Below are 14,456 nucleotides of genomic sequence, written 5' to 3' on the forward strand. Positions count from 1 at the left end.
AATTGCGTACAATTTCTAAATCAATTCAACCAATTACAGATCATATACTCTATTAACTACTGTTTGCTATCGCAATAGAAGAAGTATATTGTATGTTATAAGTTATATAAGAAGTAGAATCTGATATCTTATCTCCGATTCTATGAAAAGATATAGAAGAAAAATAAAAGTAGTTGGGATGAATCGCGTTGACAATTTCAGTCTTGACTGTACCCCTCGATGTAGAGAAATCCCGTGAGTCTCGCGTCTGATATATACTATACTCTATGCTAGGATTTTTTGTCACAGCTGGCTAACGACAGCGAAACATAATGACGGATAGTGATAAGAAACCGATGTCACGTTTATTGAAGCTCGCCAACAAATTCAACTGCTTCTACCTGTCAGGTAAGCGAAATTGTTTCATACAAAGCCGCCTCGCCTCTCTGTATACCTCCTGCACGATTTTGTAATGATTAGCGCATAGAAATTCGTAGCTTTCCGTCCTGTCTACTAAGATATTGATTTCGAGTCTCTTGTGTATTCTTTAACGTATTTTCAGCGAATTAATAGGAATTGTATCTATCTTCCCCGGATAGCATAAATGATTTTCATGAAACTTGCTACAATAATTTTTCCTACCATTATATATATCTTTATTCTCCCTACTTTTTTCATAATAAATGTTTTGAGTATTGTTGCTATATGTATACTTATCAAAGTAGATACCAAGGATGTGTATCGTATATCTTTATGAGGTGATTTATATTATAATCTGTTTCTTGTACAATTTAAACACAGATCTATAAATAGAATGTATGTTGATGAATATTTGTGAGATTCTATTGGTATTCTTTTCTTTTTTCCAGTTACAGCTTTTTTTCAAGTTATAATAGGATTACAATGTTACTATATTATGTTTTTGTATTGTTTTGTAATTTTCAGTTTTAATTCTTTTAATTTCCTATTTCTTTCGTATATTGCTTATATTTTATATCTAAATTCTAATTTTATTCTAAAATGTTAATAATTGGATTAATGAAATAATTCACGATACTTTTTAGGTTTTCACGCAGGTGAATGCAGAGCCTTTGTTGTTGATGGGCAACAAATTGGCCTTGTGCGTCCAGATGTAATGAAGGAATTGTTGAATTATCCACAGGTAACTCTGCATATTGAATTACAATAGATAGTATATCTATTAATATGTTTCTATAATCTTATCATATCTATCTTAAATATTTTTCATAGGTATTTCAAGTACATCCTGAGTATGTGCAACTGAATCCGGCATTTAGAGAATATGCAGAGAGAAGTGCTAGAGTCGAGGAAGTTCTGAAAGAATGGCGTGCAGGTGGGAAGTTTATAGCGTTAAGAGGATGGAGAGAAGAATGCTATGAAGTACGTGCAGAATTCAATACTCCACCACTGTTCAAAATGGACCGGTCTGCTACATGTATGTACACTAATTACAATCTTACTAACATCTTTATTTATCTAGCTAGATTTGTTTAACATAATTCTTTACTTAAAAATTATTGCTCCATAGGCTTGTTTGGAATTCGCAAATATGGAGTTGATATTAACGGATACGTTATGGATCCTGTAAAAGGTTTATCAATATGGTTGCAAAAGCGTAGCCCAAACAAGCAGACTTGGCCTGGCTACTGGGATAACATGGTGAGTGGTGGATTGAGCGTTGGCTATGGAATTAATGAAACAGCTATAAAAGAGGCTGGAGAAGAAGCCAGCATTCCTAATAATCTTATTGCAAAACTAAAGAGCGCAGGCTGTGTATCTCTGTTTTTTGAAAGTGAAAGGGGTCTGTTTCCCAACACTGAGTTTGTATACGACCTTGAACTACCGCCAGATTTTGTACCAAGTAACAATGATGGAGAGGTAGAGACTTTTGAATTGCTTCCAGTTAACGAATGTTTAGAAAGGATACTGTCTTCGCATTTTAAAACTACGTCGGTGCCAGTCGCGCTTGACTTTTTAATTAGACACGGATATATCACAGCGGAAAACGGTGAGTATAGTTTATTACAATAAACAATTACAGTGTCAAGTAATTAAAATATTCACTTCTTTCTGTTGCAGAGCCTAATTTTATAGAAATCGTGGAATTGCTTCATATACCTCTGCAAACCATTTATAATCACCCACAAAAAAAGTGTAAAATAGCCGCAAATGGTGAAGCAATCGAATCATTAGACAGAATTTAAGTTTAATTAGTCTTTAATTTAATTTCGCGTTTAAAATTAATCGAATCGAGCGGAGTTGGAATTTTTGTGATTTCTTTGTATTTGATCAATTTTTTGCAAACTTTATAGTAAGGAAAAGAAAAAAGAAAATGGTGCAGATTTATATAAGTAAGACTTGCAAAATCATTAGGAGACACTAAATAATAATTCAAATATTTCTAGAATTGATTTGAAGGATTTTTATGAAATTCAAACTAACTCTTGTTTCCACAACATTGAAAAAGGAAAAAAAAAAGATACGTTGTTTCAATAGATATATTGTCATAACATTTTTACTCATAAATATATTATTATTCCTTTTGTTATAACTTGAGTAGTTTTTATATACAATAACGATGAAAGTATCAGGTAAAGACGATTTTTTGATGACTTATACGAAAGACATACATAAGAATGTAAAAGTAGCCATTATTAACTCAACGAGAGTTTCATAGGGAATGAATTCTAATTTATCGGGGGTTTATTGATATATAACAACTTTGTAAAATTGGCACAATACAAAAAGATAATTTACGAAATGATCTTTAAGCAAATTCATTCATCATCGTTATTTAAAAAGAAGGAAAATCACGCTACATCTTCCTCTGATTTCTACGAAACCATCGAACTGAATTTTTGCACAAGAACAAACGAAGGAGTTTTCGCCGATCGTACGAGTAATAATCTAGACGTGTGACAACTTTTGATATACATCGATGTCAAATTAGAAGTATTATTCATACAGCATTCCAGAAGCATAGATTAAGTTTTCAGTTTCTAAGCAAGCAAGGAAGTGGGAAAACGAAAGAGTAACAATAGCTTTTTCTAACGTTTGTAATAGAATTTTTGTACTAAAAAACGAACTTGTACACCTAACAACAACAATGAGTGCGCATAAAGTAAGAATGCAGTAATATCCTAATATTCTGCGTAGAATGTAAGATGAAATTCATTCACAGTATTATGAATGTGAATGCACAGTATACTATTTGATATGTTTAGAGTAAAAATGGAAAAAATGAAGAAAAAAAAAACAAAAAGAAAAACATTTGTAGACGAATTATGTCGACGTATGTGTTCTTATACTATCAACTATGCTACCAACGAGAAAGACCCAGCATTTTCACTTGAACAACGTTTATTGGGAAGGGGAACAAAAGTGTTCGTATATTGTTTATCGTATGTAATACGTAGGTAGATTTTTTAATTCTCAACAATGATTGGTACCAAGGTTCTGATCAAGTGATATTATTAGATTGTGAAGAATAGTGATTGTATAAACGGCAAACGCAATCCTAGAAGCATCACTTTTTATCTTTTGTCTGAATGTTTTCAATGTGATATTTATTGCTCATTATACTTGTTTGGCGACAATTAATTTATGTATTTACCATTTTGTTCATTTGATGCACAGAATGTCTAGTGTTTTTGCTTTGAAAGTATATTAACTATTGTCAAGTATTTTTATAAGTTATTGTATTTAAATGATGCTTTATACCGCTTGCATTGCGTATGCCCTTAAATTAAGAGATTTTTTATACTGAAACTAGTTTCTACAAGATGAAGAGTCATTAGGTATGTTAAATTCAATATATAAATCGTTGTTGTAGATTCGATAATATTATAATTGCGTTTATGGATAAGCATTCTGAATATCTTTTTTAAGGAATTTTTCTACCAAGATATTAAGCAGGATATCCGCTGTGACTTATATTATGTTAAATGTATTTGCTTCTTCTCGTTGCTTTTATTTCAATCCACTTAACTAGATAACAGTAAGTGAGACCCGTACTGCTTAAGCATACTCTAACTTTAATTTAGTCCTTATTCGAACTAACCTGATGTGTTTAAATGAGTTCGCTATTTTTATAATCATGTACTAGTCATACTCGTCATCGCCTTATTATTTTTAATCCGATCATTAAATCTATGACTATATTTGTTTTTAAGTGGAACTAACATTTTTGTGATAGATATGAGTACGGCTGGCCATACTGTTTAATGCATGACTTAATATTTGTCAATGAATAAATCTAATCAAACTTACAATGTCATCGTTTCTATCTTCCTATCTTTCACTCCATTTTCTTTCCATTTTCTAAATCCGACTTGATTAACATACAGATACATTATATACTTTTTATGTTATTTTTATTTTAAGAATTCATTAACTAAAATTCAAATGTAAAGTGAAACTTTGACATATATTTCTGTTCATTGTATAAATGTTGCACTTAATTCTCATAATTCTTTGTAGATATTGAATTACTATGAACTCTGTTATAAGATATCATCATGGAACAATCATTTAAAATATTAAGTGAAAAAGAAGAATCAGTTGCAACGACCTATTAGCTCAATAAATAAAGTTAAATGCTTTGTACTCTATCATTCTACCCTTTTTACATGACCAATAAAACTATACTATAATTCGTTAAAAAGAATACTTGGGGACAAGTAATAAATCTTTTTTATAAAATGTTTAAATATTTTTAAATTCCAAGGAGTTACGTTAATTAATATGTTACTCGGAACATAATTTTACAATGGAATGCGAATGGAAAAAACAAAAATGTTTCTTTTCTGCTTTAAAATATAAAAAAAATGTTAATTAGATTCTTCTACATTTTTAATTTAATAAAGTAATTATCATCTGATATAGTAAAGACATGGCAGTTTCCGGTACACTTATATTTCGAAAACTTGGGCAGCAGAACGATTTTCCAGCGAGAAAGCAATAACAAATGATCAGGCTAGTGGGGATGCTCGAAAAAGTAAAAATAAAAAAATTGTGCTAGAAACCTGGTGGGGAGGCTTGACTTTGTCAGAAGAAACAAAAATCGACCAAATCACTACCCTTTTGAACATCAGTGGGGCAACAGTCCTGCGACTACTCTCTACCACACACTTCTATATACTTCCTGTTGAAGTTTGGCGTTATTTCCAAACTTTTCATTTATTTCCAGTTAAAAACTATTTCTAAATCCAGTGACTAAATCGAACGAAATAAGTGCGTCGTGTGAAGTGTTATTTTGTTTATTAGGTATGGTGAACAAGTATCATAATTCAGCTATTTTTCGAAAGGCAATTGCGTTTGTAAACATTATTTTTGTTTATTCGCTACGATTTTGTCAGTTTTATACTAACGGAACGCATCGAGGTTGCGTCATATTGCGAAACTTTTCATTTTCTCTTTTAGTTATTTTACCTGGAATTCGTTAATTGTATTGAATTTTTTATCATTCTAGAAATTTCAAGATTTACGAAAATTCGTGTAATGGAAAAGATTTATTTTATGAATATTTTAATCATTTCTTATGTTGTTATAAATTCGTAATTTTTTTCTACTATAATACAAGAGCGTAAAAAGTGAGAATTTTTTAATTAGTAGTGTGTTAAGTTAAAATTATCCTATTTCTACTTTCTTTTAATTCATTTTCGTTCTCTCCTATTTCATAGTAGATTTTTAACTATGGATTCTACGACGTTTTCACTGAAACAGTCTCCTTTAACAGCCTCGGAAATTTCGTCAAAATTTGCATCTTTCATACATTTGGCGATAGGTGAGTTATTAATTATATTACATATACTTCTATTCTATACATATTCTTATACATATATTCTATATCTCTCAATTATTTTATATAAAAATTACATAATATAAAATCCTCATACTATTTAAACAAAAATATATATATATATATTATAATAAATAAGCTGCAAATGTTTCTGCGAATTCATATTTTTAACGTATAAATAACTATAATTTATATAAATACAACTAACTAATAAAAAGATATAACTAAAAAAAATCGAACATAGATAAAAATTTGTTTTATCTATTTTATATCATAATAAGTACTTTGCTTTAGATATTTCATGTATTTATACATGCATGCAAAGATCCGCAGTCTAATAATAAATACACAGAATTCAAAGGAGGACATATTGAATTAACGTTTCGTACCATACGAATTTCGTTATCTGTAATCCAGACCGTGTGAGTCACAGGTGAACCATCCAGAATATTCATTAGAATAAAAAATAAGCTGTGTTCCACAGTATTTATGAAAATTATCATTTTCGGGAAAAAAGGTTTAACATACGAAATATTTCGATGCACGTATATTATATTGATAGATTACATTAGCAAGCATTTCATAATTTGACTTTACTCTACAACTAAAAATATTATATATAAAATATATATATCAAACAGTCTAAACAAGGAGGTTGTTATCAATAACTCATACGATACGAAGCATATTGAACAATTAATATAATTAATAAAAAAAGTCCAATAATTCGATAGCGTAAATACGCGCATAATATTGCATACTTGAATAATGGCGATGCAATGGAAGAAATTTTCTATCACTGACCTTTTTCAAATATTGTGGTCTAGAAATAGTTGAAAGCTGGAAATCGAAAATTATGTGGTCCAGGGTCATCATTCCACGATTCAATCACGACACATTAGCACTAAATAGTTTTATCACATTAATTTTTCAATTATTAAACGACACTGAACGAAACGATGGTTGAAATCGCGACGGCCGACATTTAACTGCCGAAGATTTGAATTTTCTTCATAAAAAATTCAAAATATCGATACGGAGGCGTTTCAGTTCGATTTTACCGCCTCATCGATATTTAAACTTTAGAATTCGATATTAAATTAGCGTCGCGCATGCGCATTCGTACATAAAGTTTTGCGTGGGTGCTGTTATTGCGTTTCGAATAACGATTTGAATTTTCTTAGAAAAATAGAAAATGTCGGTGGTGATAGGGAGAAAAATCTTCGCGGATTTTTGTGGCAGTCATTTGAAGAAATTGTCGACGCGTTCGAAAATTGTTAGGTTTGGTTCTGTCGCGAATGACAAGTCTGTTAACCTAGAAGAGAATGCGAAAAGTGGCATCCCGGCTTCTGAATATGGTAGAATTTCTGCCGCTGTTTTGAAGAAATTTTCCGAGCGCTTCGTTTTAGAAAACGTTGATCCTCCTAAAATATTACAAGCTAATGAAGTAAGTTTGTCATGTAAAGATTAACATTTTCAAAGATATGAAAATATTTCTGTGTTATATTTTCATGTACTTTCAATTTTTTATTTTAATAATGCAATTGATTATTTGATTGTGATATTCTGAATTGTAAAATGTTTTGTATATTTCACAATACGATGTACATAATGTTAACATTATTTGTATAATTAACGAGTAGGAATTTTATGCGCACAATGAGAAAGAAAAGGTATAAAATCTTTTTTTGTTGCTAATATTATTTCAGGAAAAATGGTTTAAGCATGATAGTTCCATAATAAATAATTTTGAGTTACATTTGTAAATTATGATTCAACTATATTTAAGCTACATTTATACTTTTTAACTGAAAAAGAAATAATGGTATCGTATCTCTACGCACTATTAGCAAATATATATTAGTTTTTATCGTAAAGTTTGGGTAGTTAATAAACAAAAGTAATTTAGTATTTTATCTTAATTCTTTTTGTAACTATTCTATAAATGTTCTTGTAAATATTCTATATAGAATATATAGCGCCTTATATATTTTTGTATGTAATTCATTGGTATAAATTAATAGAATATTCATTGAAAGGCAAAGCTTGTAGCATCTTTGCATTGACAGGTTCTTGTAGATGTTCAGTATTGCGCTCTCAATGCATCAGATGCATTATTGACAAAAAATATGTATACATTTGAACCAACTTTGCCCATGGTTCTTGGTTATGAGTTTATTGGAAAATTAATTCAAGTTGGGGAAGAAGCTAAAGGACAAGGTTATAAGGTTGGGGATAAAATTATTGCTCTTAACAAAGACCGTTATGGAGGTTTAGCGGAACAGTGCATAGCGGATGTTAATGTAAGCGAGTTCCTTTCACTTAATCGCTTGTTTGTGTATTTCACTATATCAAAGACTTGTAGGATATCTGGAAAATACCATCGGAGGTGAAATCTGTTGATGCAGTGGGTTTACTCGATGATTATATTACAGCTTTAATGGCATTAGAAAGAAATGTTAGCATTCAAGAAGGAGATATGATATTAATTAACGTGGGTTTAAGCGACATTGGATTAGCTGCGGTTGATCTTGCAACAAATGTATTCAAAGCTCAGGTTAGATTTCTGGTAATAAAACTTTACAAACACGAACATGGATAGGCAATTCTTATTTTAAGTCAGTAGTTGTCTACGATGACTATTAATTTAGGTAATTAGTGTTTCTGCTACTGAAGATGGGGCAGCTCTTGCTAGAGAAAAAGGTGTGCTTGCGTCTTTTAAATATAAAGATAAAACATTATTGAAACAAATCGAAGAGATAGCTGCAGATAATGATATCAAAGAAATCTTTGATGACACAGATGGTGAATATTTTAAAAAAGTGTTAAGTTGGTAAGTTTAAGGAGAAATGATTCTCATGCAAGGTCAAGTTAAAAGCAATATTAGAAACTGTGTTGTATTTCTAGTTTTACTAATATTTACAAAGGTGAAACTACCATAAAAGATATGTTGCGTGACGATAATTTTGCAGTTGTGTTACACCACCTGTCCCGTGAAGGTACATAAGTACTTTAGAAATAGCGCTAATTACTTAAATTAAGTAGGCCAGTATATTAAATGTTAGTTTTTATTATAAAGGGAGAGTAATAATTGCTGGTTCAGCAGTAACTGTAGAATCTAGTGACCCTGATACGCAAAAGAATGGCTTTTCCGTTAGTGGATTCAACTTGAGGCAATATAGGAAGAAGAAGCCTGAGTCATATCGGTATAATAACTTTAAACTAAAATGTCCCATAAATTTTGTTCTTTAACGAACTATTCAAAACCATTATCGAATTATGATAAAAATGATAATTATTATGAATTATCAGCTACAATAGGAACTATTTTTAATTCATAAAATTATTAACAAAATTTGTAGGACAGTTTAGCGCTTAGGTTTAAATTTTTTCGAAGTAGTTTATTTTAATTTTATATTTTTTTAACTAGACAAGCAGGGGATGATATTTTACAATTTATCGAAGAGGGTCTAATTAAACCAACTTGTTCATTAACAGTTGGATTACCAAAAGTAAATGATGCATTGGACTTTATTCTTAATCGTAAATCTGCAGGAAAAGTGAGTGTGGAACATCCAGTAGTTTAGCTAGTTATTGTAATTCATAATCTATGAATAAATATAAATCTATATAACATAAAAAATTATTAATTTTACAGGTTATTATCAATATGAAAGATAGGTAGGTGTAGCTCAAATTAATGAAAAAATTTACGTCGCTATAAGTAATGAATATCTATTAAAAATATGTGCAAAGCTATTTTACACTTTATCAAATATAAATAACACTGCAAATTTGAATTAAAGCTGTATTTAAGGATTAATTAAGTACATTAAGCTTTTCATTTACTGCATAAAAATTATATTTGATATAAATTGACTGTATCTTCTGTATAATATCTTTGAATAAATATTTTTTATTTTATGATGGTTGGAAATGAGGAGAGTAGCACCCTTGTTCTATTCGTTTTCCAAAACACGCTTCCATACAAATTTATGATAACAGTTTTCTTGTTCTACGATCATCCCTTCTTTTACAACCATTCCTCCTGTCTTGTTGTATGGGACTATATGTATAGTGTCAATGTTATTCCGTCTTACAGTGACAAAGAAAAGTTTAGGGCTGAAATTAAAAATTATATATATGCGGTACAAGAATTATAGGTTCTTCTTACATTACACGTAACTAAATCAATAATAGATAAGAAAACCTTTGACTTGAAGCATTTTTTAAATGTTTAGAATATTTTCGTACTAGATGATTGTTCACGGAGATTCGTTCGGTTGTGAGACAACAGAAAATTGCACGCATACGATTGTTCTCAGGTAGCCGTGCCATACTAGCAACTCGGTTGCGGTCATTATCGGTTGCTCAACGCCCCTTTATCGAAACTGGAGCGTTTTGTTGCCGTGCTACCGACGAAAGGAAGCCCGGAGTAAAAGTCCTGAGAACGGTCCTTCGTGAAATCGTCGATTCTAAATATGTTCCCTCTAATGGTAGCAAAGAATTTTGTTCGGTTTTTTTTTTTGTCAGTTCGCCTGGAACAGGCGATGAAAGGTAACTGTTCTTTTGTAATACGCGTAGTAAGGGTGAAACACGTATTTCGATCTTAAATTATGAGACTATTATCGGTACTCGGGCAATAATGAGCCACCATTGGTAGAAATTCTTCGACCTTTTTGTTTTGGGATATTTAGCGCGGATACAAAAATGTAGAATATGCAGAAAATGGATCTCGGACAGCACGAACGAATGTATCATTACCTCGGATATGTCATCCTTTTATAGGAATACTTTATTTCATGCTATCTTTCTCTTTGCATGTTTAGAATGCAATCAATATCTTTAATTTAGAAAATAAATTGCACCTGTTTAGTTCAGCTTTTTTTTTTTTAGTTTGAACAAATATAAGTATTGTTAAGAAATCACGAATAGTTCAGAAACTAAGTCCACTATCTGAAATGTAGTTATGCTGTTCGAAAGGACTGTCCTTTCGTTTTAGATTTCGTTCACCACGGGGGTCGAACGACGACAGGATTGTCAAACGTGTTGATTAATTGATAACAATGATTTAAGATCGTGAAACGTGGCGTGGGTGCTCTAGAATGCGTGAAGTGGATGACCTAATATGGTCAGCCCTCAGGCGAAGTCCTTGCAAAATTGTCTCACCCAGCCGGACAGTCTAAGGTCTCAACAAACTTTCTCGAAAACTTTTTGTTGCAAGTTACACGTCCAATTGTATTTTATATTTTTGTACTCTTTCTAGTTGCTATGTAACTATTGGCTTTGACGCTTACCGTTTGACATTAACTTAGCGCTTAAAGGTGTAAAATAAGAGGCGACATTACTTGTGAAATAACGCGATATAAAGGTCAATTAAACCGCCCTGGTATTATAAATCACGTAGAATTGTAACAAGGTTCAAGGTAGTCGTGATAATGGTATGGGTGTGGTGATTTCAAAATTCGATCGTTAGTCGCAAATTAATCCTCTTCGAAATCTTTTATTCGCAATTTTTCTTCTCGTTCCCAAGAAAATTTCGTCAGCAATTTCTTTTTTTCTTACGTTTGATTTTTCTCCCAATTAGTTTACTTTTTGTGGTTGTTTTTTTCTTTTTTTTTTTGGTGTGTTATAATTATAACAGCGTTGCTCTGGTTGGTTTGAGATTTAAGCGGATCGAAGCCGGATTTTTAGCGAAGGGAATCGCTTTTTCGTTGCGTGAACTGCAAGCTGTTGTTTTATGGCTCCGAGTTTTTTGTTAATTAGTCGTGCTTTACGGTGATAGCTTCCGTGACAATGAACAGACTTTTGTACCTAATGGAATGTTTTTTAATTAGTACAGGTTCTGGATGTTTTGTGAAAAACTGTCGTGAATATCTGAGTCATAGCTGTTTGCCTTCGATCTCTGAATCCAGCCGTTGTTTATCCCTTTTAATCCTCAATTCGATAAAATCAATAAAATTCGATTACACTCTGTACGAAAATCTCTGAAACGGCTAAAAACTAGCAAGTTAATCGTTTAATTTAATCCATCTCTCGTGTTACTCCGCGTGTCCGAGCTATCAGATACGCGATCTTTCAATTAACCAGCCTCTGGAAAGAGAGTTCGCGGTCGATCTGCTTGCCAGATGTCGAAGGTAGAGGAGAAATAAACGGTTCTCGCGTAAATCGAAAGAACAAGTTACATAATAAAACACATCGAGCGCAAAAAGTCACGGTTTCTCGGTACTTTCGCGCTGGAACACGCTTTTCTTTCGTTTTTTTTCTCTCCCTTCTAAAGTGACTCGACGCTTTACTCAACGAGCCTTTTATCATCTCACGCGCGTGCCCTCCGAAATTTTCGATTATCCTATAAATGATCTCAAAATGGCGTGATCGAGCGCCGAAAATGGCGCCGTTCTACCGATTACTGACGTAATTCTCTTCATTCACTGGTATATTTAGTCCAATACAATGTGTCTCGCAACTGCAACGTCGCTCGAAACCTTCAATTTCTGCATATCATTCGATTCAATTTTAATCATTACTAAATACAACTTAATGTACTATACTCTTCTAGATAATTGCAAGTACAGGCCCTGGTCCTCGAATTACGATCTCATAGAAAAATTGCACTTTTCTAACTACAAAATGACAACTGACAACTGAGCCCATGAAGCTTATTTTGTTTCAATTATTTTACAAAATATAATGGAGCGTGCGTCACCTACGACCACCGTGATAGTCAACGCGTCAAGAAAAGATAATTAACTTTCTCGACCATACGAGTCATTGTTTTCACGAAAATCTTTGTAGTTTATGCTTTGTAGTTATGAGACGCATTGTACGGTTTGTATGAACATCGATACGTCAATTTTTCGTGCAATGAAGCGTTACATTGAAACGTACCAGGCGTGATTAATTGGCCCGATGGGAGGATTAATTTTAGGTTAGGTCTTTTGTGAAAGGATACGATTTCAGGATGATAAATCGCGAATTTAATGCCGTTTGCTCGGCCTGGAAACTTACGTTCCGCGCGGGTCTGTTCGCGACTACGGAGAGGAAATTAATGGGTTCGCGTTTCTGCGATCTGTATGAAGTAGCGAAGTGTAGGAAGAGGAGAGCTACGTTGGGTAACTGGCTCTTAGGTAACCCGCTGCGGATCTATTTCAGTAATTGTCAAATTTGGTCGGTGATTTATGATTATTATCGGCAAATGAACGAATCTTCTTCCTCGATTTCCATTACTAAATCATTGACAGACGAGTTTAAGTTTCAAACTCTTTTCCTTATACGAATATCACATTGAAAATAGTATGGTATGTTTATTTTTATTCATTTTTCCTGGATATCTAAAAGTTCAACAAATATCACATTTTAAATACCAACGCGATTATTTTCTTTCTTTCCTGTATGAAGTTCAAAGGTTGTATTTTAATTTAACTGAAGGTATAATATTTGGTCAGGTCATTATCTATGTAACACTATTAAAATGATTATCATCGAACAATGGTGCAAAGTATCTTTTGTTTATTGGGTACCAATTCTCCAAACTCGATTCAAAACTAAAAAGGACTCTACCACATAAATTCATCTTATGAATTCTGTACGAAAATTAATATAGAAGAATTAATACGAATTCTAGGAATTAATATCAAGTTACTTAAATCGCCATTAATTATCTTGACCATATTTCAATGTAAATAGGCAAATGAAGTCGTCAGACCCGTTTGTGTCGTTTGAAGGATCCTCTTTCTGTGAATCAGGGGAATTAATCTGTCAGGCGATCGTTAGATCGATCGCGGATCTCGACAACAGCTTACGAAACAGGAACGAGATCCGCTGTATCTGCAGAAACCGAGGCTAGTTATACGTGGCGCGAAACGAGTGGGAGAGCCCCTTACGACAGTCACATATCCGCGTGGCAGTTACGCGGCATTTGTCGCTCTGTCTACGAGAACGATAAAAGGAAATGGCCTCTGGTATCGCCTATCTGTACAATCACTCTTGGGAGCCACGGTTCACCTAGATATGCTAATATGATTAGAAAAGAGCAAGGGACATTTGCAAGGCCTTTTCCTCCGGAGCCGACCGGTAAATTGCTCGACACTGTGATACTATAGGCCACACGTGCGCCATCGCGTTTTCAGCGCAGATTATTTCGTATTTGTTGAAATTATCAATCCCTCGATGCGTTTGCACGCGATCATTTTCGTTTTAAACGTATCTTTAAATTTCAATGTTTAACAAAGACGATGAGAAAGAGAGAGAGAGAGAGAGAGTCGACGTAGTAAGAAATTGTCTATTATTTGTAAATTTGTCGTGCAGGATATATATATATATATATAGATTCAATGTAATTTTTATAGAAAGTGGATAATGCTTCCACGAAAAATTTCCAGACAGCTGAATATTTTTCTGAAACGTAAAAAGAATCGAAATCAGAATTGGAGTTAAAAATTTAATTCAATGGATCGGTGAACACAACGTGTCTTTCACATGAAATTCTCGATGCAAGAATTTCAAACTTTCTCCCAATTCTATATATTCTATTCTCTAGAATAATTTACGAAATAATTTACGAAATAATTTACGAAATTCCCTTATCGACCGGAGTGCTAGAATATCAATCATAGCGACAAAAACGCGTGATTACACTTCGTCTTTACTTTCACAT

General features: G+C 32.5%; 3 protein-coding genes across 7 annotated transcripts in view; all 3 read left to right on the forward strand.

Annotated features, from left to right (window-relative positions):
• The first annotated feature begins 127 nt into the window (after positions 1-127).
• On the forward strand, positions 128-4,271 carry LOC139995123 (uncharacterized). The gene is made up of 5 exons (XM_072018313.1): positions 128-387; positions 1,044-1,141; positions 1,231-1,435; positions 1,529-2,008; positions 2,080-4,271. The coding sequence occupies exons 1-5, from the start codon at positions 312-314 to the stop codon at positions 2,202-2,204; spliced, it is 984 nt and encodes a 327-aa protein (XP_071874414.1). The 5' UTR covers positions 128-311; the 3' UTR covers positions 2,205-4,271.
• A 532-nt stretch (positions 4,272-4,803) lies between these two features.
• LOC139995121 (uncharacterized) overlaps positions 4,804-14,456 on the forward strand; it is a 62,744-nt gene continuing 53,091 nt past the window's right edge. For 2 of the 5 annotated variants that reach the window (XM_072018302.1, XM_072018304.1), the window contains exons 1-2: positions 4,804-5,265; positions 5,682-5,785. The gene's annotated coding sequence lies outside the window, so the exon portion shown is untranslated. The remainder of the gene's footprint in view (positions 5,266-5,681; positions 5,786-14,456) is intronic. The other 3 variants (XM_072018303.1, XM_072018305.1, XM_072018307.1) reach the window with 3 other exon arrangements.
• On the forward strand, positions 6,910-9,737 carry LOC139994742 (quinone oxidoreductase-like protein 2). Its single transcript, XM_072017656.1, has 8 exons — positions 6,910-7,247; positions 7,870-8,103; positions 8,166-8,357; positions 8,452-8,633; positions 8,708-8,799; positions 8,880-9,006; positions 9,231-9,360; positions 9,459-9,737. Exons 1-8 carry the CDS (start codon positions 6,996-6,998, stop codon positions 9,483-9,485), a joined length of 1,236 nt encoding a protein of 411 aa, XP_071873757.1. The 5' UTR covers positions 6,910-6,995; the 3' UTR covers positions 9,486-9,737.

The sequence above is a fragment of the Bombus fervidus genome, chromosome 15 (genome assembly GCF_041682495.2).
Source record: "Bombus fervidus isolate BK054 chromosome 15, iyBomFerv1, whole genome shotgun sequence".
Lineage (NCBI taxonomy): Eukaryota > Metazoa > Arthropoda > Insecta > Hymenoptera > Apidae > Bombus > Bombus fervidus.